The sequence below is a fragment of the Dama dama genome, chromosome 24, assembly GCF_033118175.1.
Source record: "Dama dama isolate Ldn47 chromosome 24, ASM3311817v1, whole genome shotgun sequence".
Taxonomy (NCBI): Eukaryota; Metazoa; Chordata; class Mammalia; order Artiodactyla; family Cervidae; genus Dama; species Dama dama.
The window spans coordinates 45,280,625-45,306,127 of record NC_083704.1 but is presented as its reverse complement, the minus strand read 5'-3'; the positions used below and the strand labels follow the sequence as shown (position 1 = coordinate 45,306,127).

The 25,503-nt window shown below is 37.6% G+C and overlaps 1 protein-coding gene across 20 annotated transcripts in view; it reads right to left on the bottom strand.

The window, feature by feature from the left end:
* The window catches only part of FHIT (fragile histidine triad diadenosine triphosphatase), a 1,512,191-nt gene that overhangs the window by 785,436 nt on the left and 701,252 nt on the right, over positions 1-25,503 (bottom strand). For all 20 annotated transcript variants that reach the window (XM_061128197.1, XM_061128194.1, XM_061128188.1 and 17 more), the window contains one exon: positions 7,142-7,260. In XM_061128197.1, coding sequence (XP_060984180.1) covers positions 7,142-7,244 — 103 coding nt within the window. In that variant the 5' untranslated portion in view covers positions 7,245-7,260. The remainder of the gene's footprint in view (positions 1-7,141; positions 7,261-25,503) is intronic.

Below are 25,503 nucleotides of genomic sequence, written 5' to 3'. Positions count from 1 at the left end.
AGTACAGATATCTACTATTACAGAGAGTTCTGAGGAGAAGGCCAATTTAGGATTTGTGCCCAAGAGCTATTTGCAAATTTATAGTTATTTTTTCAGTCAATTAGTTTGAGAAAGGAAATGGGAGCTAAGTAAATAAATTAGATCATTAATTTGCAATAAATATAAATTAATTATGCTAATTCTAAGACTGGAACATATATATAAATTATGTATATATAATAAACAAGGCATACACATAAGACTCTATTAGCAAAAGAAAGCCATCTTGACTTATTATGTTATGGAAAATCCATGTATATTCATTCAATAGATTTTAACAGTTTTGATATGTGTATGAAAATATAGGACAAACATTAAACTGCCTGCTGATGTTCTAACAAATCTATTTTCATTCCAAATGGAAATTAGGATATATTTTGCATTATCTGAGTTAATTACATGACATTTCTTGTGAATAATGATGTATTATTCCATTCATTACTTCTAATTATGTTCCGTTACAAGTGCAAGGCTGGCAACACCATGACCAGCCTTTTCCTATTGCTCACAATCTGATAGCTTGCATGGGAAGCAGGTCAAAAATATGCCCAGAATATAATGAACAAGTTCAGATACTGTTAACCATGACAGTTTAAAATTACCTGAGGAAAGTTTCACATGGAAATAAATAAAAATGGGGAATGGCATTCTGTACAGGATATTCATTTTTGCAATTAATATGAAGAATATTCAAAGTGTTATTTTAACACATATAATTATCATCCCACCATTTGCTAGAGCTGGAGACAGAGCGTCTCCTGTTCCCTAACACACACACACACACACACACACTAATAGGATTATGTTCTGTGAGAGATTGGCAGGTGGCAAAGGTATCTTTTTCTGGTTGTAAAATAATTCTGTGGGCTTTGTGCAATTCTAAGAGAATACAGCAACCTCCTAAAAGCTCTGATTAAAAAGCCGGAAGGACTTTCCTCCTCAAATGCCATCACCATGGTCAAGCTGGCTCATCTCACCCCACTCACAGTAGGTCCTGAAGCTAGAAGGTAAATCCTATTACGGAGAAGCAGGCAAGGTCAAAGGAAAACAGTCACAACTAAGGAATGAAGTGCAGGGGCAACGTGAACCACAAAATCACCACTCACCAGTATCTTCACCAACCAGTAGGCTGCGAGGAGCCAGGGAGAGACGGTGGACAGCAGGAAGGGGCTGGATGAAGTCTAGAGAACGGTGTGTACATGCCCCAGGCACACTGTTTCATGGGGGAGTCACCTTCATTTGAAGTCACTGGGGCAAAATATATAAAATCCACACATTTTTCTCCATCCAATTTCAAACGTTCTTGCACACACGCACACACATACACACACACAAAGAATCTATTAAACCCTTCAGTGTCAGGTGCCAACAATCCATCATTCTGTCTATAATAAAAAATAAAGATGCCAGTCTCAGCTCCAAGAATGAGAAATAAACCCAAAAGAGGAAAAGTCTTGGCAAGGAGCCTTTCTACTCTGCTACCTGAGGCAGTTACTGCCCACTGCCCCTGCATACAGCCTCAGAATCCTACTCAACACTGTGAGCTCACTACCAACCCAAGAAACAGCATTTGAGATAACCATATTCTCTCTCTGAGCAGTTACTCCTCAGATGACAAGCCAAGATAGACGACAGTCACACAAGGTTTGGCTTGTAATGGGGACTGGCAGGATCCTCTGCGCCAGGTTCTGGACACTGAGAAAAGATAGCAGTCAATTTAGTGCATGCCGAAAGCACAGAAGAGCTTTCTGTGTTCCTCCTGACGAAAGCCGTCAAAAACTGCTCAAGCTGGAGGCAATGTACTCTACGGCCCCAGAGGTAGGCACACATTTATGTGGAAACCTTTCCCATAGAGACAGCATAAGGACACTCTGAGCAATCACTGCTGCTTGCAGACATTTTGGATACAACAATCTGCCAAAAAAAAATCAAGAAAAATATGGCTACAAGGAAACCAACTTTTCCCACTACACAGCTCAGGACAAAGGGTGTATGCTCCGCTTTGAGCACGTCTCCTACAGTATTTTAAGCTGGGTAATATACAACAGGCTCAAAAACGGTGGAGGGTGGGGGCAGGGGAAGGCATATGCTTAGGGAAATTTCAAGAGGAAAAAGGTCTATCTTTAGTAATAAAGATATTAAAATCGTGCTTGCACTCATTTTATTTGCACAGGAAGGTTTTAAAAGAAACTCTTTTTCAGAAATGAAAAGATCATGAGATCACTAATAACTGCAGTTTCCTGAACAATTAAAGAAATTCACAAGATTACAACCTACTCAGGAAATGACAAATATTTCTGATTTTTACGGAAGGACTAAAAGGGCACTTTTATCTATAGCATCTATTCCGTAAGAAGCACTGTTAAGTAATGAAGCTATTTTTATTATCTGTTCCTTTATTTCAAGAATACTCAATATGGCAATGGCCTGAAAACAGAACACTGCTCGTTTAGGGAGGTAAAATTTTGTATTAAAAGGCAATTGCCAGATTTTTCTTTTTTATCTATTGAAGTTGGACCTTAGAACACAATTTCCCTTGCACCAAACTTTTGTTTCTAATATGTCAGCAGAAATGTCCTTTAAGTTACCTAGTCTAATTCTTCACAAATACACTTTGTAAGGCTGTCCTCAATGTATCATCCTAACGTGGCTTGGCCCTGATAACATTCTGTGCGTAATGCTCCCACTTGGAAGAATCTGTTCTTTTTAATAACAGATTCAATAAACTGTTGACAAATGATTTGTATAATATAGTATGGCCAGCAAGCAAGGTTTGTTTCTGTCATTACACAACGCATTCAACCTGTCCACAAACGTGGCCATGTTCCCCTTATGTCAGAGCCCTGTATGCCATGCTGAATAGCAATCCAAAGATCAATACACTATCTGCTGAAAACTACAGGACATAACAAATGAATAATTTTATTTACAATAAAAGCCCCAGTCCCCAAATGGATTCCACTAATGTTCAAATTCATTTTTCATGCTCAACTCAAGATGAGAGGTAGATGCAGCCCGATGCAAGGGGAGCGGAGTGGAGACAAGTATTAACCACGTTGACTCAAATGTTTTCAAGCCACGAACAATAGCTGGGCTGCACCAAGTACATGAATAAAACGTTCGCTGCAGAATTCTGAAGATGCAACCTCAAAAATGCTTCTGTTCTCTTCCGAAGACTCCCTGAAAAGCATTTTCCAGCAACAGGAAATTAAGGGATTAAAGACCTTCAGTCATATGCTTCCAGAGTGTTGCACCACAGAGGCCAAAGCCTATTCAATCAACTTTAAACACTGTTTGCAACAAGCAGAAGTGTCTGCTTTAGGTGGGTACGAGGAGGGACGTAAGTGGCTCTTCTGAGAATGGAAGCAAACAGTCTTGCTTCAAAAGCATATCTGCAGCCCCTGATCTGACGGTTCTTTTCCTCCTCAGGAAGGTATAAAGTGAGCCAGTGAGCAAAGTCAAAAAGAAAAGAAGGTTGAGGAGTGGGGAGCAAAAAGTTAAGAGAGGAAACAAGTCCAAAGATGACATTTACAAGTCTCTTCTGAATGGCACATTCCCCAGAGGCCACCTCAACACTCTTTTAAAAACGAAATCATCAAAAACACAAAATAGAATTTTCCAGTTCACAACAAGATAGCAATATACTGCCCTTAAAATACAGACTCGTCCATTGGTCAATTAACACAGAGAACAATGGAAAAGAATCTCTTCCCATCTGCCATCAGTCCATTCACTGTATTTAGGCTTAACACAGGACACTCATAACAGCAATGTAAACAGGACCGTAACTGACAGAGCATGCAGGGGAAGTTGGATGAGATACTAATAAATCTGGAATAAAATGGTGACAAGACATGGCTTTGTGCATGGGAATACAGGAAAGGCAGGATCTCAGTATTAATTGAAACTATCCACAAGCTCCTGATGTTTACAGATTCAGTTTAAATTCAGTCAACACAATATTCTGGGTGCTAAGAAAAAGAGACGTACTAAGAGTAGATTTTGCCCCCATCCCTTTCCAGAAACGCAACTCCACACACAGACAAACAGAAATGAACACAGCTCTGGTTTGGGGCAGACTGGGATTAGTGTTTGGCAGGGAGCCTGAAACAGAGTAGCTCAGTAATAAACTGTTGAATGAATCAACATGTGAATAAGGAATCAGGTGTCACAAAAAGGATGGAATTTTTTTTTTCCCTAAGAGGGCAGGACAGGTATTGAAATAAGCACTTTAGTTCAAGTGAAAAGGAAGGGAAGGATCTCGAGGTGAAGAGAGAAGCAGGAGAAAGAGTGGGGGTCAGCAGGTAAAGGGAAATACACCTGTTTAAGGAAATAGCTGGAAAGTGGGGAGGGTGAGTTAAGATAATGAAAATCTTTTAAAGGGATGCTAAGAGTTTTGGACTTTATCCTTAAATTGGAAAAGACCCTGATGCTGGGAAAGACTGAGGTCAGGAGGAGAAGGGGACAACAGAGAATAAGATGATTGGATGGCATCTCCAACTTAATGGACATGAGTTTGAGTAAACTCTGGGAGATAGTGAATGACAGGTACGCCTGATGTGCCACAGTTCATGGGATCGCAAAGAGTTGGACACACCTGAGCGACTGAACAACAATTCTCAAATAAAAGGATATTCATTATATTCATCAGTGATTTTTTGCAAAGGAATAGGAGAGTGGTAACATTAGAGCTGTGGTTTAGAGAGAGATGTAGGCTGGGCTGAGGAAGTCCAGGGGTAGAGAATCAGAAGACCTAGAAGACCCACAACAAGGGGCTTTTTAAGGGCAGGCAGGGTAGAGCACTGCGGAGGACGGGGTGGGGGGGTAGTGATGGTCTGCTGCAACCATTTCACCATTTATTTTATGAAATGTTAGTAGGCAGAGCTATTCACTGTTTCAATTTCCAAATCACAGGACAAAAGAATATTACTTCACACAAGCAAATGAGTAACTTATTAAGATTCTTCTCACAGTTGTCACCTAAGAGAGTTTACCAAGGTAAAGTAAACTAAAAAGTTTCAGAATCATCATATAAAAAGGATTGCTTGAATCCATTATCCACTGCCCCTGAAATTACCTTAAACACTGTAGACGTAAAAGAGCTTTACAGAGTACAGTGATTGCAGAGTGTACCATTCTCAGCCTTGGAAAGAGCTGAGTCCTTCTCACTAGCTTCCAAACAAACTGAGGTTGTGGATTTTAATACAATGCTCCCCTCGTCCTTGGCATTTACTCAACGAGGTGATAATCAACCAGGACTCATTTTCAAAATGGCAATTTCAGTGCCATCTGGAACAAAACGAGTTATCATTCACTAACTGCTCACTGTTCACTATAAATATTTTCCTTGAAGCAGACACCTCTATTTCAGTTCAAACACATATACAACCCAGGTCTTACACAGCACACTTTCCTGAGGTGGTTAAAAAGACTATGAAAAATCAAGTTTCTTACCATCAATATAGGAGTTAAAAAAAAAAAAAATCAAAGTTCATTCCATTATTAACCATTTTTTAAAGAGTGTATCTCTACAACTTCATATACTCTCGGTCCAAAGCATTAAGATTTGTTCATCTAAATTCACATTTTCATCCCAAATTCCCTCAGTTCTTTGACAAAAGTCAATTAAAACTGACACCCAAAGAGAGATGGCATTTAAACAGTATCCTTTTGACACTGGAATTCAACATTTTGCTTAAAAAAATAATCCTCAAAGGAAAAAGGCAACCACAGACTTGCAGCAAAATCAAACGAGAAAATAAAATGCCTGTGTTATTTCAAGAACTTCAAGGTCTTTTGGAGAAACTCAATTTAAAATTGTTACAAAACTTAAAAACTGTCATTTTATAGGAGCATTCTACATCATTTTAGAGTTTTTACTTTAATAAACAGAATATGAAATTTTCTGATCTTACATACTTATAAAATTAAATACTTTTATAAATTTAAAAGTTAAATATTATCAAGAAAAATATATATTATTTACTAGCTTATTGACATTATCATTAGTTTTATAAATTTATAAAATTTATTTAGGTTAAAAGTTCAAATCAAGAAATGTGGGCGTCTACCACAAAAACCACAATTATCTTTTGCTGCGTGTTTTATTAGTAGTTACATAGTCAAGAAAGAAGATGATTCATCACGCTTTCAAGCATTTACAAAAATCCCATTAAAAAAAATATAACTCACTCTTGGAAAAAATCTTGACACCTTTATATACCCAAAATTACTGAGAAATTTATTTCAAAGTAGAAGCATGTCTCAATGTGGAAATGCTTATTATCTTAAAATACAACATTTCATACTTTGTTGCCCTCTGCATAGTAAATTAAGTTGGGGGGGGTGAAATTTTTGAAGAGTTAGTACAAATGTCATCCACATACAGTCACGACTGATAGTTTCAACAACATAAAAATAACTCTTCAGAGCATTTCACCAAATTCTGCCTCTCCCACTGCAAAGAATAAAGCTTCTACTGAAATCAATGGTCAGAGGGAAATAAAATACCCCACACCACCAATGGCACCAGACAATGATCTAGAAGCTGGGATGTTTTCCAAGAGAAAATGCTATCTCAGACTCTAACATAAAATATATATATATATGTATTTTGTAGTATATTTATGTGTTTGATTGCAATTAAAATTCATAGCTTGAATGATTTCCAAGAGGTAAAGACACCAAGCCAGTCTCAAATCTTCATGTAACACCTTACTTCCACATCATGAGTGTCACCCAATCTCTTATCTTACTATTAAAGTGCACATTTGATACCTGAAAACAAAGTGCTAAGGATATTCATTGGATCCATTTTAGAAGCACCTATTTATTTACACATCTACAACAGTGAAAAGGTCAAGCAAAAACTCACCTCCAAAGCCACAGTTGCTAAGCAACTCTTTTTTAGAAGTTCTGCAGCGCTGATCAAGCATATTACTGGTGCCACCAACTGGATTCAGAATAAATGTGAATATTGTCCTACCTGGTTTCTCCAAAGGGGGAGGCAGGAGGATTCCTTGCTTACCTTTTTGGTCGGATACTAGAGGTTAATGTCTGTGTTCATTTGGTCTGCTTTCTCTCTTAAAAAAAAAAAGGATACGTCCAGGTACCACAGGCTTCCTGTTCACCAGGGCAAAGGACAGTTCTGTTCTGAGAAACACCACCGAGGGCTTGATGAGATGTTGGCCAAATCTGAATGACATTTCCTCAAGGTGAAGTCTGGAAGAGAAGAGGATGTAGAAAATGGATGTTCATCAAATTCCATTGAGAAACTCAGATCATACACAAGAAAGCAGAGTCTATTACTACAGATCCTTAGCTACCAAGAAGACGTCATTTAAGCTGCCCCACATTTAATGTTCACTGACATGTATTCTGGGTTAAGTCCTCTTAAAATATCCCACCCTCTCTACCAGCGTTGGATTTAGTGTTTTCAAGCAAAAGCTCACACACAGACAACAAAACAGTCTTCTTAAATCCCTCTGCTCTTCAAGTAGTCACCTTAACTCAAATCCTCGAGGTCCAATCTGTCAGGTACTGTTTTTAACCATCTGTTTAATCATTTTTGCTAAGCTAAAAATTTTCATGGTTAAGCATTGACTATAAACCTTCTAATTCTTAAAGAGGTATCTCTGGGGTCTCTCTTTCCTCAAATGGTTTTATCTGTTTATCTAAAAGCAATTTATAAAAAGTACAAACGCTGTTTGACCTTGTGTAAAATTACAAAAATATATGTGTACTTCCAGGGAACTATTAGAGCAAACTTTCAAAAATTAAGGAGAAAAAAAAAATCTGAGGAAAAAGAAGAAACAAAATAAGAGTTCAAAATGAAAATAATTCCTGGTTGATGTAGAGGTAGTATGGAGCAAGGTAGGTGAAGTGTTTCATATTCTCTTTCCTAGGGAGGGCCACAGGCTGGGGTTGGGTAAGAAGATGGGAAAAAGCACAATTTGACACTTGACATCCAGGGTACCAAGAAACGATTTTTTATGAGCCAGTATCTATACATGACAGAGTTTCTTTCTGAATGAAAGAAAATACACATCCACCTTGGGAAACCATTTTGGCTTTCTAATTCAGGAACAACCCTACTACAAAACTGATGAAAACTGAATCCTCATGGGAAAACAGAAATAGGATTACAAAACGGAAGACATAAGAAAATAGAGGACTGTTTCATGAAGCATACCAATAAATGTGCAGTTGCTTAATGGCTCTAATGTTTTCAGTGACCCAACAGTTACAGAGGGCTATGCAAAATCCATCTACTTTAGAAGTACCCATATAGCCAGAATTTAACACATTTCAGGTACGAAGAAATAATATGGATAATTTGCCTCAAGATACAAATACTGCTTTCTAGAACATCAATAACTCAGATATGCAGATGATATCACCCTTATGGCAGAAAGAAAAGAGAAACGAAAGAGCCTTTTGATGAAAGTGTAAGAGGAGAGTGAAAAACTTAAAACTCAACATTCAAAAACAAAGATCATGGCATCTGGTCCCATCACTTCATGGCAAATAGATAGGGAACTAATGGAAACAGTGGGAAACTTTATTTTGGGAGGCTCCAAAATCACTGCAGATGGTAACTGCAGCCATGAAATTAAAAGATGCTTGCTCCTTGGAAGAAAAGCTATGACCAAACTATACAGAATATTAAAAAGCAGAGACAAAGTTAAGTCTTTGTCAAAATTATGGTTTTTCCAGTAGTTATGTATGGATGTGAGAGTTGGACTATAAAGAAAGCTGAGTGCAGAAGAATTGATGCTTTTGAACTGTGGTGTTGGAGAAGACTCTTGAGAGTCCCTTGGACTGCAAGGAGATCCAACCAGTCCATCCTAAAGGAAATCAGTCCTGAATATTCATTGGAAGGACTGATGCTAAAGCTGAAGCTCCAATACTTTGGCCACCTGATGTGAAGAACTGACTCACTGGAAAAGACCCTGATGTTGGTAAAGATTGAAAGCAGGAGGAGAAGGGGACAACAATGGATAAGATGTTTGGATGGCATCACCAACTCAATGGACATGAGTTTGAGCAAACTCTGGGAGCTGATGATGGATAGGAAAGTCTGACATGCTGCAGTCCATGGGGTCACAAAGTGTAACATGACTGAACAACTGAACTGAGAACAAGAACAAGTATCTCATAAAAATGAAAGGTCAGTATGGATACTGAAAATCATCTAATCCAGAGGTTTTCAAGGTGTGTTCCCTGGAGCAATAGCATCAACATCACCAGGGAAAATTAGAAATGCAAATTCTTGAGTCCTACTCCAAAGCTACCAAACCAGAAACTCTGGGAGAAGGGCCCAGAATTCTAAGCTTTAATAAGCTTTAATAATGTCTGGATGATTCAGAACCACTGGTTAAACCCAACTATTTTCCCAATCTTTTCCTACAAAATCTTTGCCAGGTACCTGGCTAGCCTATGCTCAAAAATACACAGTGACATGAAATTCACTAACCAATCCTTCTCAGATAACCAGCTTCAGCAATTACATAGTTGCCCTTGCTACCAAGTTCACCTTTCATCATGGATTTATGGTTTGATGGATCATATGAAACAAGTATCATGCCAAGTGGAAGTGCTTTAGATATTTGAAGTTAATCTGTGTTTTTTATTTCCCCCGGTTTTTCTAGAATGAGCATGCAATTCATTTCAATCATTCTTCAAACAGCATTGGTTCAAGTTCCCTAAAGTTACCTGCGTATTTTTGCTCCCTTAGCATCCACTTTCTGTACTTCTGGTTGTATCACCGTAATTTCTGTTTGGGTAGTATCCCACCATATTCCACATGTTGGCTTCTTCCTATTGCCTGGTTCTAGGGATGGGAAAGTGACGCAGGCACCCTTAGTCCTGTGTCACATGACTGATTCAGGGGTGCTCACAGGAGAAAAAATGAACCAGCCAAAGAAAGGATATTCATGAGAGGATGACTGCTTATACTATGCAGAAAGTGCTTGCTTTCTGCTTAGGTGCCATGAACTTGAAAGAGCTAAAGAATACCCTAGAAAGAGTCTGCCTCTTATCAGAGCCAACACAGAGGCCTAGAAAACCAAAATACAGAGAGAGACCCATACCTGATGACACTGGTCGAGCATCTGAATCTAACAGTTCTGAAAGGACGAGCATCCGTGGACTTGGTTTCCTCTAATGGATAAATTTACTGAGTTGACTTAAGCATACGCTTCAGTTGATGAGCTTATATTGCCAATCCGTGAAAGACTCTCTTCTGGTTTTCATTTTTCTTCTTATTTTCACTTCATCCTCTATGTTCAAACCCATTCCTTCCTTTCCCAGCCTGGGGTTTCTTTTTTTTTTTTTTTACCAAAAATAATGCTATATTTATAAGCTTTACTGTATTTTTTTTTTCATTTATTTTTATTAGTTGGATGCTAATTACTTCACAACATTGCAGTGGGTTTTGTCATACATTGACATGAATCAGCCATGGAGTTACATGCATTCCCCATCCCAATCCCCCCTCCCACCTCCCTCTCCACCCGATTCCTCTGGGTCTTCCCGGTGCACCAGGCCCGAGCACTTGTCTCATGCATCCCACCTGGGCTGGTGATCTGTTTCACTATAGATAATATACATGCTGTTCTCTCGAAACATCCCACCCTCGCCTTCTCCCGTATTTTTTAATAAATACATGGTTAAGAGTCTGCCTGCAATGCAGGAGACCCAGGTTTCATCCCTGGATCTGGAAGATTTCCTAGAGAAGGAAATGGCAACCCGCTCCAGTATTCTTGCCTGGAGAATCCCATGGACAGAAGAGCCTGGTGAGCCCCAGGCTATGGGGTCAGAAAGAGTCAGACATGACTGAGCAGCTAACACCCACTAATGCTGTATTTATAAGCTTCACTATATTTTTCATAAATACTTTTTGTGTCAAAGGACTTCCCTGGTCGCTCAGACTGGTAAAGCGTCTGCCTACAATGCGGGAGACCCGGGTTTGACCCCTGGGTCTGGAAGACCCCCTGGAGAAGAAAATGGCAACCCACTCCAGTACTCTTGCCTGGAAAATCCCATGGATGGAGGAGCGTGGTATGCTACAGTCCATGGGGTCACAAAGAGTCGGACACAAGTGAGTGACTTCACTTAAGTGTCAAACTCCTGTACATAGTTTTAAAATTTGTATAGAAGTTGCATCATGCTTTAAATCTGTCTTTTCCTCTCAATGCTGTTTTAGAGAGTGTTGTAAATAGATGTAATTCACTCTCCCTCACTGCACTCCACTGTCATTTTCCTTTTCTATTCTTTTAGTGCAGAAGAGCTAGCTTTCTCAGTCTTTCACCACAAATAACACTGAGATAACTATACTTACATAGATTTCTGTGGGCATCTATGCTAGTCCCATTATTGGGTGTTAGGTTATATATATACTTATACTCTTAAAAACATTATGGATCATTTTGCATTCCTAGTAGCAATATAAGATTTCTATTTTCCCACACCCTTGTCAACACCTGAGAGTATCTGATTTCCAAGGTTTTAGTTCTATGACAGGCAAAAAGGCACTTTTGAATTTTAACTAGTCTCCATTGTGAATCTGCCTGCCAATGTAGGAAACACAGGTGTGATCCCTGGGTCAGGAAGATTCTCTGGAGGAGGAAATGGCAACTCACTCCCGTGTTCTTGCCTGAACAATCCCATGTGCAGAGGAGCCAGGTGGGCTAGGGGTCACAGAGAGTCTGACATGACCGGGCACGCACACACACAGTGAAATCTATGTGTATGTCTATTTCTCTTTGTATGAATCACCAATTCATACTTTTCCCTCTTTTGTCTTCGTTTCTTCCCTCCTATTTTCTGATTTTTTGGAGTCCCATGTGTATTTAAATATTATTCTTAGTGTATTAAACATGACAGTTGTATTTTCACCATCTGTTAGTTTTTCTATCACAGACTCCATTGAACAAAAGCATTCATTTTGATGTATTCATCAACTTTCTTCTCATGGTTTGTGCTCTGTGAATATTTCACAACAAACCCTTTTCAACTGTAAGATTACAAAAATGTATTCTTAAATTTTCATCTACCAGCTTTATATCTTAACAGTTAGGTATTTAATCTACTTGGAGCTGTTTCTGAAGTACAGAAATGGCTTCATTTTTCTCTTTTTGTGCACCAACTTTCCTAGCACCAACTGGTAGAAATGATTACACTTAGTTCCCCTATGTACACAGGAGTGAGTCTAGACTTTATTATATCCTTTTCTATGCTAGATGCTAGAGAATAGGAGGAGACTTTTTTTTCTCCAAAGGGCCAGGTTCAGTCTATTTTGACAGCATGAAAGTAGCCACAGACAATAAATAAAGGAATGGATGTGGCTGTGTCCCAATAAAACTTTATTTTTAAGAACAGAAGGCAGGCTGAATTTGGCATGTGAACTGTAGTTTGCCAACTTCTGCTATATATATATATTAATGCCTTGCAAAGTGAAGGTCCTTCTTTATCTCTTATTTATTCTCTTATATAAATATTAGATTCAATTATACCCCTTCAAAACAGCTCTTGTTAAGGCTTTAGAATTACAATGAGCTTAAATTTTATTGGAAGAAATACAATATCTTCACAATATTCAATCTATTTACTATAAATGCTGCATTTATGGTCTATAATTCTATAATAAAACCCTTGTAATAGGGTTTTAAATTTCCCATATATGTTTTATGAATTCTTTCTTAGATTTATTCCTAGATAGCTTTTAGTTTATGTCAGTATTATAAATGGTATCTTATCATAGTTTATAATTGGTTACTCCCAATACAGACAAAAGCTGTTGATTTATTTTTGCTGCTCTTAAGAGCTGGCAACCTAGCCGAATGCTTCTATTGCTAACAGTTTTTGCTAATTCTCTTTGGTTTTCTAAATAAATGATTTTATTATAAATCATAATTATTTCTTTCAATTAATCTACTGATATCAATTTGTCTTACTACATTGGTCAGGTATCTGGTAATATGTTGAATAATAGCAACAGAAGTGTTCTTGTCTTGTTCCCAGTCTTAACAAGAATGAGTTTAAACTTTTGTCTTTTTCCATTAAAAATGACATCTGCTATAGATTCTTAGGATAAAGCCTTTATTAAGCTAAAAAATTTTTCCTGTTTCAAGTTTGGTAACAGCTGCTTCTATTTGAAAAAGAAAAAACTTTATTAAATGCTTTTTATCAATGATCATGCAATTTTTCATTCCTTGCCATTAATGTGGTAAATTACAGTAAAAGTTTTTTTTTTTGTTTTTTTTTTAGTAAAAGATTTTTTAAAGCACTGAAACATCCATTCACTGTTATGATTAATTCAATTTAGTCTCAATGCACAATTAGTATTTTTTAATACATGGCTATATTTGAATTATTTATGTTTTTAAAGTCATAGGTGAATCTGGTCAGTAATTTTTACTTGTTTTTTGTTTTCAAAATTAAACTTAATAGGTTGGCTTTTAAGATTAAGTTTTGATAATCATTACATACAATTTATTTAATGGTTGTTAAATTTTTCTTCCATCAGTTTTTTTAGCCATACATCCTTTTCACGTATATGTTCATCTGCACTGGTAAAAAGGTACATCCTTTTTAACAGAGTATTATATCCAATTTATGAAACTTTTCAGAGGACTATATTTTGGTTCTTTGCTTTTATTAATTTTCTCTGTCCCTTATTTTCCTTATTTACATTTGTTTCCCTTTTTTCTTTCTTTGTTTTCTTCAGGTAACCATGTTACAGTTTTTCTAATTATTTGTGTCATACACTGAGCTTACAGAGTCGCAGACTTTCTAGTTTTTTCTTGAGTAACAAAAGCTGTATATTGCCATCAAAGAACTCCATTAGATATCTCTCTCAGTTTTTGAACTACTGTGCTTTTATTATCACTCAGCTTTAAAATTCTGCTATTCCTGTTATCTTTTCCTATTTAACCTGAGGGTTATTTCATAGTATGTCTTTTCATTTCAAACATATGGAACACTTTTGCTATCTTACTGTTAATAATGACTGATTTTGAAGCCCTGTAGTTGGAGAAAAGAACCTCTATAATGTTGATTTGGTAGAATGTGAGGCTTCCTTCCTGATGCATTAAAACTTGAAGCTTGTGTCTAATCCACACGCCCTCCAAGATAAAACATTCTGCATTTGTTGAGTAAGAAGTTCTACATACATGGCAGAGCAAATCATTGCTTGTTTTCCACATCTTCCTCTGCTTACTTTTCGTCTCGTCTCATCAGTTTCTGAAAACACTGTATTAGATTTCTAACAGCAACTGCTTAATCAATGTCACATGCCAGAAATTACTGTTTTCTACATTATGGCATGGGCATATGTCCCTTCTTAATTTATTCCCTTCATCTGTTGTTCCTTTTTCTTTTTGTCTATATCTGACAAGCATAAATTTTTCCATCCCCTTATCTTCCACCTGTGTCCTTTTAAATTTTTTTTATATATAAACATAGCATTTTGCTTTCTATACTTTGGACAATCTGTTTTGATTAGTTTAACATCCATACTCGTTTATCTTTTTGTTTCACTTTTTTTCTCCTCTCCCTACCTTCCACAGGCTAAATCAAGCTTTTTCCTATATTAAAAAAATTACACATTCTATTTTGTTTCAATAGCATTATTCTCATCTTATTACAACCCTTACTAAAGCTCAATTTCCTCATCGATATCTAAAAGCAGACCAGTATCTCTGTCCTTAGCATATACTTAACCACCCTAGATCTCTTTCAGATCTCATCCCCCATCTTCTCTCTGTCCAATTTCTGATGTTTTAAAACAACATGGTGTTATAATTTCAAATAGTTACTGATAAGCTGGTTTTGTTTTTGGCCACTGCTTACTCTAGGGATCATAATTTTCATATATCTTATTTTCAAAGGCCCACAGACATTCCCTTACACCAGGTAGCAGTTGGCTCAGCACTGCTTCCTCTTGTAAATTTTAGCCCCCTCTTTGGTTCTGTCCCCTATGCCTTTTTTCAAAGCTCAACTATGCTTTTGAGTAAATATTTTTATATTTTATGTAATATTCCAAATTAACTTTTTTTAGGGAACAATTTTCCAATATCTACCCTATAATATTCCTAGAGACAAGTTGTCACTGCAGCCTTCTCTCTGTGTTCTGTTCTTAGAAAGACACAAGTCATTGATTCAGGGCCCCCTCCAACCCAGGATAACCTCATCTTAACTAATTATATGTGCAAAGATCCTATTTTCAAATAAGATAGTTCTGAGGTTCCTTTCAGTGATGATATTATTCATCCCACTACAGACTACTTTCCTGATTTCTACCGTTTGGATGTCTATTAACCTTTTCCACATAAGGTCTTTAGTTTTCAGTAGATACTTTATATTCTTGGTTGCTATTTTTTCCAAATATTCCCTGACCTCAGAATCCCTGAAAGGCAGAGAAGTCAACTATCTGTTGGGGTTCTGGACGGCCACCCCAAAGTGTGCCTCAATGGCATATTGATCATTCTGTATTAAAGCTACTTAAGCAATAGCCAGTGCAAGAGGGACACTCTGACCCTCCCCATCTGTCTCCCTGAAAGCAGGAAGTAAATCTCCCCTATGCAACGTGCCTTCCTGGCATTTGGAGGTAGAACTCCCTTATCCCCAGAGATAGGGAAGTCAGGCCAAGAAGCCTACATGAACAAATCTTGTTACTTCTTTAATTTACTAAGGCAAGTCTAAACTGTTTAGATTCTTCACTGATTGAACACCCCAAACCTGTTTATTTGTCTTGTCAATTCCTCACACATTTCTCTAAAACATATAAAAGTTGCCTTCTTTGGCCACTTCTTAGTTCCTAGACCACCATGCACATGAATTAATTTTTTTTTCTCCTGTTAGCTCTCTGATGTCACTTGTATCATGAGTCCAGCCACCAGAATTCAAGAGGAGTAGAAGGGGAAATTTTTCCCTCTCCAACATATCTAACACCTCTATTCCTACTCCCTCTCAAATCTTTCTTCCATTTTCTCATGTGTTTTTTTTCTTCCTGATGCCTTTTGGGAGAAGGCCTCAATCCATCTGACTGCTGATGAGTATCAGCATGAACATGTCTTCCAGGATGCTGGTTCCTAGAGTTCATGTTAGGTTTAATTATGACCCATCTCTGCTCTACGCGAGGCTACCTTGCCTCTCCCTTGCATCCTTTTCAGTTATCACTCTTGCCAAAGAGCTCATTTATTTCTATTTCTCTTCTTTTCATGAGTTTAGTTTGCCAACAATTTGAAATGTTAACTGCTGTCTTCACTATTCCTTCCCTTTTGGTATATCCAGACAACTCACAAACTACCCATTGTTGAGAGGAAGCATCAAGAGGTGGAATGAGTGTCCAAAGCACATAAACTAGAGTCTTGGTTCCACCACTCCCTGATCCTCAGTGATTCACTGAACTTCTCACTCTCAAGTATCTCATCTGAAAGTAATAGATGACAGATATTATACAGCACTGGAGAAGGAAATGGCAACCCACTTCAGTATTCTTGCCTGAAGAATTCCATGGACAGAGGAGCGTGGCGGGCTACAGTCCATGGGGTCACAAGAGTCAGACACGACTTAGAGACTAAACCAGCACCACCACCACCAGTATACAGCACAGGGAACTATACTGAGTATCTTGCAATAACCTATAAAGGAAAAGAACCTGAAAAGCAATACGTGTGTTTGTGTACACATGCAGAACTGAATCACTTTGCTTTACACTAGAAACACAACCCTTGTAAATTACCTACACTTTTATAAAATTAAAAAAAAAATAATGGATGACCGAGCACATTTCACTATGTCTGTTACATGACATAGGCAGCCCCAAATGGTAATATTTTTATATTTCCTTGCTCAAATCCAATTCTGTCTCTCCTTTAACTGTGGTAAATTCTGCCCACTTGCAATGCTAGCAGAAATGCTACCTCAAGTTTTAATTTCAGTGGAGAAGAAAAATACTTCAGTAACTATAAACAGAACAAAGGTAGAAAAGAATAAGAGCCAATATTGTGTGATAGGAAGATTCCTACATCTCCAGAATCTGAAACTGTCTGCAATTCTGAGATAAATATTAAATACTCCCTTCTCATATGAAAAGTACAGAAAGCAATTTATTTTACAGTAAAGTAAAATTGCTGAATCTTTTTTAAAACCAAGCAAGATGGCTGAATGTACCATATTTTGTGGAATTCTTAGGGAAAAATCATCTCCTGGGATCTATTTCTTAATAAATGTGAAGAAGATAACTTCTGGCATCCAGAGAACCAAGAACCAAGGTCCTCAGGGACCTCAGTGTAAGGCTTAGGACCTTAGTCTTACTCGTGGTCTTAGCTAAGACAGAAATAGAAAGGACTAGGTTCATTCCAGAAAGTGACTGAGGCCTGCATGTGTCTCTATAAGTAAATATAGTAAAACTCAAATCATATTTTTAGCCAATTAATTTTTAAATTTGTATTTCTTGGTAACAACTCATTTTGAACTAAAAATAATGCAACTTTCAGGTATTTACTGAGTCTCCATTTCCCATCTTTTCAGCTACAAAGTCTATCTGTATCCTCTCTTGACCTCTCCACCTTTTACAACCAATCTCTACCCCTCTCTCTCCCATCATTTTTACCAGCTAGGAGCATATTATTTTTAGAACATCATCTTCAAAATTTAGCCAACAGAAAGGAAGTAATGAAAAGCTCTCTATTATTCACATTTAATTTTGTGACTCAGTGAATTTGATCAGTCACCTCTTCAATAGGGCTAGATAGGTGACCCAACATGTAGTGGAAAAAGTTTCATCAGCCACAAAAGCAAATGCCTCAAAATGTGAAATTTCCCCCATTGACAGCAGGAGATGACAATGACTCATTTTAGAGTAGATCAGGTTTCTTCCTGATTTGCCAACAAATGTTATATTCATGTCCAACTAAAATAAGTATCACAGACTTCTAATACTGTCTCAAAACAAACAAACAAAAAAAACCTCAACCCTAAGATGCAACTCGAGTTTGTCAAACTAAGTGAAATCAGAAAGAGAAAGACAAATACCATATGATATCACTTGTAAGTGGAATCTAAAAAGGGACACAAATGAATCTATCTAGGCAACAGAAACAGACTCATAGAGAACAGACCGGTGGTTGCCAAGGGGGACAGCGGTATGGAGTGAGGACTGTGAGTTTGGGGTTAGCAGATATACACTATTAAGTATAGGATGGATAAACAACAAGGTTCTACTCTATAGCACAGGGAACTATATTCAATATCCTGTGATAAAACATAATGGAAAAGAATATTAAAAAAAGAATGCCTATACATATAAAACTGAGTCATTTTTCTGTATGGCAGAGAGAAGTCACACCATTGTAAATCAACTGTACTTGAAAAAAGAAAAACAGAAAAATAAAAATCAATCCTAGCGTTTTGAACATAAAAGGACCAAAAAGATTACTTAGATCCAGTCCTCTCATTTTAGAGATGCTGAGTAAGTCTAGCAAGTGGCTGATTCAAAGTCATTTGGACCCTTATTGGGTCCCCTTTAGAGGACCCAGTTGTTTACAGAGGACACTTTAAGAATTTCTCAAACTTGGTACTTCAGGACTTCAGAAACTCCACTTTCAGAAAGGCTGAATTAAAGTTAACTGTCACTTTAGGGGATTCCTTAGTGCAAAAACCACATGACAATACCCTCTTCTTATATATAAGACAGTCAACTGGTGATCCAGAATATATGTCTGTTACTTTCACAATGTTTCACTAAATGGAGAACCTAAAATATAAACTCCTTTTTGAGAATGTGAATCTTCAAGACTCAACAACTCAAGTTTGAGAAACTTGGGACTTCCGCAAATGACCTAAAAGGCCAAGCTCATGAGGATGTGAAGTCCTAACAAACAGACCATTATTCCATGACTATCTTTCGCTACAGTAAATGATTTCTTTGGGACAAATGAAACGTCAAACTACTTCCATAAGCAACATAGTAGACTGGCTACTCAAAGTGTGGTCTCCTAGTCAACAACATTTGTGTTACCTGAGAGTTGTTACAAATGCATGTACCCACCCCAAACCTACTGCATCAATCTGTATTTCAACAAGCTTCCCAGTTGTGTTATATGCACATTAAAGTTTAAGTATTTCCCCAAGCACTAGTTCCAAAACTAGGTTTATTGAAATTATCTTGGGAGCTTTCTAAAACAATAGATTTTTGAACAATAGAAATCTCTATCATAGCCCAACCCTCTAGCAGAACCTCTAGGATGATGAGGTTAAAAAAAAACAGCTCAAGGTTCAGTCTGTGAAACAGTGATAACAATAATATCTCTTCTCAAGGACACACATAAAGCACTTAGTAAGTATGCAGTAAATGCTGGTCATTGTATTAATGTTAGCATTTTACCCTGGCAAAAAGTAATAGCCAATTTTATTCAATAAACAATTGTTACTTGTCAACCAACAAGTCAGTTAATGCCAAGTTGCTTGGAATAGTTCTTTTCATATACAGGATACATAATTTTTAGTTAAGCAAAATGAAAAAAAAAAATTGGCACTACATTACCATTAGATGATTGCTAACACCTCTCTGTATTAGAGACAGAGCAATGTCTATTAAAAAGTAGCATGTGATTCAAAAGTAGATGCAACAACTAACAGTTACTCCTTATTTCATAATTCTAGAAATTTCTTTATAACAACTGAATCTCCTGAAAACCCTATGAGGAAGATCCTTCATACATCAACATTTATGCACCTGTTTGATTACTTCTCATGTATCAATTCCTACATTTCAGAATCACTGTGTTTGAAGGATAGTGACCTTTCAAGGCAATTGATATGTACTGCCAACTATCTCTCAGGAAATGTTTCTATAAATTTACATTCAAAAGTAATACAGAGATAAGGGCCATTTTCCCATAATTTTGTCAATACTGGGCATTCTGATTCCACAAATCCCTAATAAAAATTGCTATTACTTAAAAATATCTTGTACTGTAGTTAGAAATGACTTCTAAGTATTCTAGCTAAAACAATCTGCTATGAAAACTGACATCTCCTAGGCAACCAAGAAACCAGACATGATGAGAAGGAAATATTGTTCTTTTGGTTTAAAGAATGAAAAACTTGTATTGGAACTTGGTTTATTCCATAATGTAATAATATATGTACTTTTACCTTGAAAAATAAACATTATCCAATTATGGCTGGGAGTGACAAGATCTACTTTAAAAATAACCTCTTTTTATATCCTGACATGATTCAGCAAATAGCAGGAATCTAAACCAATCCTAGAAGGCATGACCAATCCTTTTGGGGGGTCATTAGAAGAAGTCTACTGCAAATAACTCCAGACACTTCTACCAACAAGTAAGTAAGTTTCTATTTCAATGCATTTCATTAAAAAAGGAGGCTCAACTGTTAAGCAAAAATGTAAATACATTTGAAAGCTACTGGCTAATGGATCCTAAGACTAAACTCAACAGGAAAAATGACTTGTCACATGAGGAACAACAGCCTTTCTGCTGGCCAGGCTCTCAAACACATTTTATTGATGACTTGAAAAGCAATCAAGGTATATAAATGAATAGCTGGAGATAAACATTTAGGTTTAGATGATTGATGAAATATTCTAGGTTTGCAGGCAAACATCAAAATTCCACAGGAGACAGCCTAAGAATATCCCACAAGGAGAACAAAAAGAAATAGAAGACAACTTAAAGTGTCTCAGAATTCAAGCAAACAAAAGTTACATTTTAACACAAAGAAGAAAACCCAAATTTTAGTAAAATGTATTTAATTCATCAACCCATGGTGTCATTAAAGACAAATTTTCAATTGTTAGCAAGTCAAAAAACAAACAAACAAACAACTGAAGCTCAGCTATTTATAAACAGAAAACACACTTTCAAAATGCCAACTACTACTTCAGTCTCTCACTTCATCAGCTACTCCCCTCCCCCATCACTTTAATGTTTTCCTGCATTTCCTTGTGTAGCATCTCTAATCTCACTCTCACTGGTTCCTTCCCTTTCTCCCAACAAATATCTTCAGGGATTGATTATACTGAAATAATCTTTCCTTGAATTGGTTGGTCCCTAAACTGTAATCACTAATTTATTCATTCAAGAAACATTACATACTTGCGCATTCTAGGTACTATTCTACTGGTAAACATGACAGCCCTGACACTAATAGAGCATTCTAGGGGTAGGGTGAAGAGGAACAGCAAGTGGTGGAGCCCACACATCAGTCAGCAAAGCAAAAATGTTTCTGATTGTGAAGGAAATAATCAAGAGCAAAAATAGGTAGAGAATTGGAGGGGGTGGAAGGGACTGGTTCAGTGCAGATGGAAAGGGAACGTAACATCTGACCTGAGACTTGAATGAGGAACAGTCTGCTATGTTCCTCTGGGGTCAGAAGTTTCCTGATGGAAGAAACAGAAAGTGCCAATGCAAGGATGAGCTTACGGTCTGAGAGGAAGGAACAGTGGGATGGCAGAATCTGAGAATAGAAAGCGAGACAAAGAGGTGAGGAGATGGGCTTGAAAGGCAGACAGAGACCAGACCAGGCAGGGCCCGGACTGATGTTCCAGTGAGTGAGTGATGAGAAATTTATGAAGAAGATTTAAACCACAGTGTGTTCAGTTTTCAAATTTCAATTAAAAAAAAAAAGATATTTACTGTTGTACATTAAAATCATCTCAGGAGTTTAAAAAAGATCCCCATACTCCAGTATCTTTTCCAAAGATTTTTATTTTTTTTTCTTTTTTATTTTTTTTATTAGTTGGAGGCTAATTACTTCACAACATTTCAGTGGGTTTTGTCATACATTGATATGAATCAGCCATAGATTTACACGTATTCCCCATCCCGATCCCCCCTCCCACCTCCCTCTCCACCTGATTCCTCTGCGTCTTCCCAGTGCACCAGGCCCAAGCACTTGTCTCATGCATCCCACCTGGGCTGGTGATCTGTTTCACCATAGATAGTATACATGCTGTTCTTTTGAAATATCCCACCCTCACCTTCTCCCACAGAGTTCAAAAGTCTGTTCTGTATTTCTGTGTCTCTTTTTCTGTTTTGCATATAGGGTTATTTTTAAACATTGAGATAGAATCCATGTATCTTAAAGTTAACCATTTTAAACTGTATAGTCCAGTGGTTCTCAGTATTTTCAAAGTTTTGCAATTATCACCACTATCTAGTTTCTGAATATTTTCACCATTCCCAAAAGAAACCTCATGTAGTTAGTCCATACTTACGCCTCTCTGCAGGCCCTGGAAAACATTATTCTATCTCTGTGGACCTGCCTAGACTTCCCTAGTAGTGCAGTGGTAATGAATCTGCCTGCCAATGCAGGAGATCCAGGTTCGCTCCCTGGGTTGGGAAGATCCCCGGGAGTAGGAAATGGCAACCCCCTTTAGTATTCTTGCCTGGAAAAGTCCACGGACAGAGGAACCTGGTGGGCCACAGTCCATGAGGTTGCAAAGAGCCAGATACAAATGAAGCACCCACCCACACACACATGGACTTGCCTATTCTAAACATTCCATATAACAGAATCCCTTTTGTGTCTGGTTTATTTCACTTTACAGAATGTTTTCAATGTTCATCCATGTAGCATTTTTCGGTAGTTGATCCCTTTTAAAAACTGAATAATATCCTATTTCAAGTATGTTGTACATTTTTTTAGTCCATTACTCAGTTTAGGACATTTGGGTTGTTTCTGCTTTTTGGCTATTATGAACAGTGTTCCTACGAGCATTCGGGTGCAAGTTTTCACGTGGATCTATGTTTTCAGCTCTCTTAAGGTGGTGGTGGTTTAGTCGCTAAGTCGTGTCTGACTCTTGCAACCCCATGGACTGTAGCCTGCCAGGCTCCACTGTCCATGGGATTCTCCAGGCAAGAATACTGGAGTGGGTTGCCATTTTCTTCTCCCTCAGCTCTCTTAAGGATGCAGCAATACTTAGAATTGCTGGGTCATATGAAAACTCTTCTAGGGAACAGCTGAACTGTTTTCCTTAGTGATCCCATCATTTTACATGACCACCATCAATGAACGAAGGTTCCAATTTCTCAACCTCCTCACCAACAGCCCATTACAATATATTTTAATTTCTTTGGTCTGGCTGAGAACTGGACATTAAGGCATTAAGGGCTTTTTTTTTTTTTTTTTAGTTTTGTTATTTTTCAGAGCTCCCACAGTAATTCTAATGTTCACTGAAAGCCGAGAACCCCTTACCCCTGCCCATTTACTGCCAATTTCCTGAAAGTATTTACACCTATTCCCTGAAGTGCCCCAAAACTCTTTGGACTGACACATTCTTGCCGCCACCCACCCCTCAGTAACGACATCTGATTTGTAGCTAATGAGAGAATGAAATACGAATAAGGAGGACAAAACCTTATATTTATGAAATATAGAACCTTTTATTTATGTAATTATAATATGTATAACCTTGTATTTATATAATTATAATAGAACTTGGCACTCATGCTATACAAATATGTCATTTATTTCCAAAGAAGAGCAAGCACACATATTAAACTACTTGAAAGTTATTTGCATGAATGTGTACATGTACTTATGGGAAGTCTGGAAGAATGCTTTTCCTCTGAGAAAATGGGTTTGGAATCAGTTCTATTACCTTTTCTGCATATTTTTAATTTCTACTATGACTATGTGCTGGAGAAGATATTTAGGGATTTTTTTTTTTTCAAATATCCTTGTGTAACATGAATTGCCAACCCCCTTCTCCTACTGATCCACTGGAGACATGGCCTTCAAAAAGAGCCTACCAGCAAAAATATTTGCTCCTAAAACTCTCTTCATCAAGCAGAAAAATATATAGGGAATTAATGGATGACTTTTACATGTTTACTTTTCAACCTGACCTTGAGTATTAAACACAATACCATATGTACAAAAATGTATAAAATCTAAAATTATTCACGTCATTTTAAAAATGCATCCTGCCAAAGCAAACATGGGTGGCGACAGTCTTTAAGACAAGCATCGAGTTCTGGAGCCATTTAGAAAATCAACAGCCTGTCCTTGTAGATAACCAGCTCTGGTGGCAAAGAGAGAAGCCTGAATTAAAAACTAAGATTTCTCAAGTGAAGGACAAAATATGGCATGCCTTCTCAGCCTGATGGAAGCTGAGATTCATTCTCAGCAGTAGAAATCACCCAAGTGATTTCTAAAGTGAAAGTTGCTCAGTTGTGTCCGACTCTTTGTGACCCCTTGGACTGTAGCCTGCCAGGCTCCTCTGTCCACGGAATTCTCCAGGCAAGAATACTGGAGTAGGTAGCCATTAACTTCTCCAGGGAATCTTCCAAACCCAGGGATCAAATCAAGATCTCCCACATTGCAGGCAGATTCTTTACTATCTGAGCCACCAGGAAAGCCTAGAGGGTAAGAGACATCCAAGGTCCTTTACTTTTTAAAATTTTACTTTACTGTAAATTTTTAAGGTTTCTGGTATGTTAAAAAAAAAAATGCCAAAGCAAAATTACCCAAATTGTGTTACATTTTAAACATTAACAGTGAACATATTAAAGCTCTCGACATGAATACAAAACAATGATTACCATCGCTTCACAGAGGAAAGATGGTTTAACCACTTTTTAAACTAAGGTGAAGTGCCTGATTTTTTGTGATGAAGCAATGTCACTCACAGGTTTTCACTAAAATTGGAACAGTAAGGCTAATTACAGTGTCGCTTATAGCTCCTGTGTCACTAGTGATTTATAGATGGACATACTTCTATTTTAAGTGTGTTACCATATTTAGGAATTTCTAATTGTGCTATTCAGAAGATAACTGCACGATGGATAAAACCTAGTAACAATCTGCCACAGGTGGTATGATCCAGTAAAGGTACAAGTTCAGAAATGCATGAGGATCTTCCTTCAGTCCTGTTCAATAGCATATGGGGAGCTCATTTAATGGTAAGATCTAAGTTCACATCCCTCAACCCAAGGCCAGTCTAGACCACCCATCCACTGGCTTCTCCCAGGTCCTCAGAAGATGTTGGCTAAATGGAAGCACAAACTGTCAAATACAGCCTCTAGTTAGGTCCTCACCAGACCTATAGCAGCAGCAGATAATCAAGAGAAAGTCTCACTCGCTAACCCCACTACTGCATATTTCACTATCACCAAAGACTAAAACATGAATCTGAAGACAGTCCAATCTTGACCCTTCTTCCCTCAGAACAAATTCTGCAGCACAGCCTTATCCAGGGTTCTATCTGGGAGGTTTAGCTTTCCAGTACCTAACAAATGCTTTCCCATTTCCCTGTGCCACAGACAGCAGGTACTTCTCAGACTCCCAAGGAGTAACAATGGTGTCTTTTTCATTTTCCTCATCCTCTCACCATGATCTGCACTCGTCAGGGGATCTCCATTCCTAGCCATCTCATTACCTCTTCATTCTTCTTGTCACCATTTGGAATCTCAGAACTCTTAATGA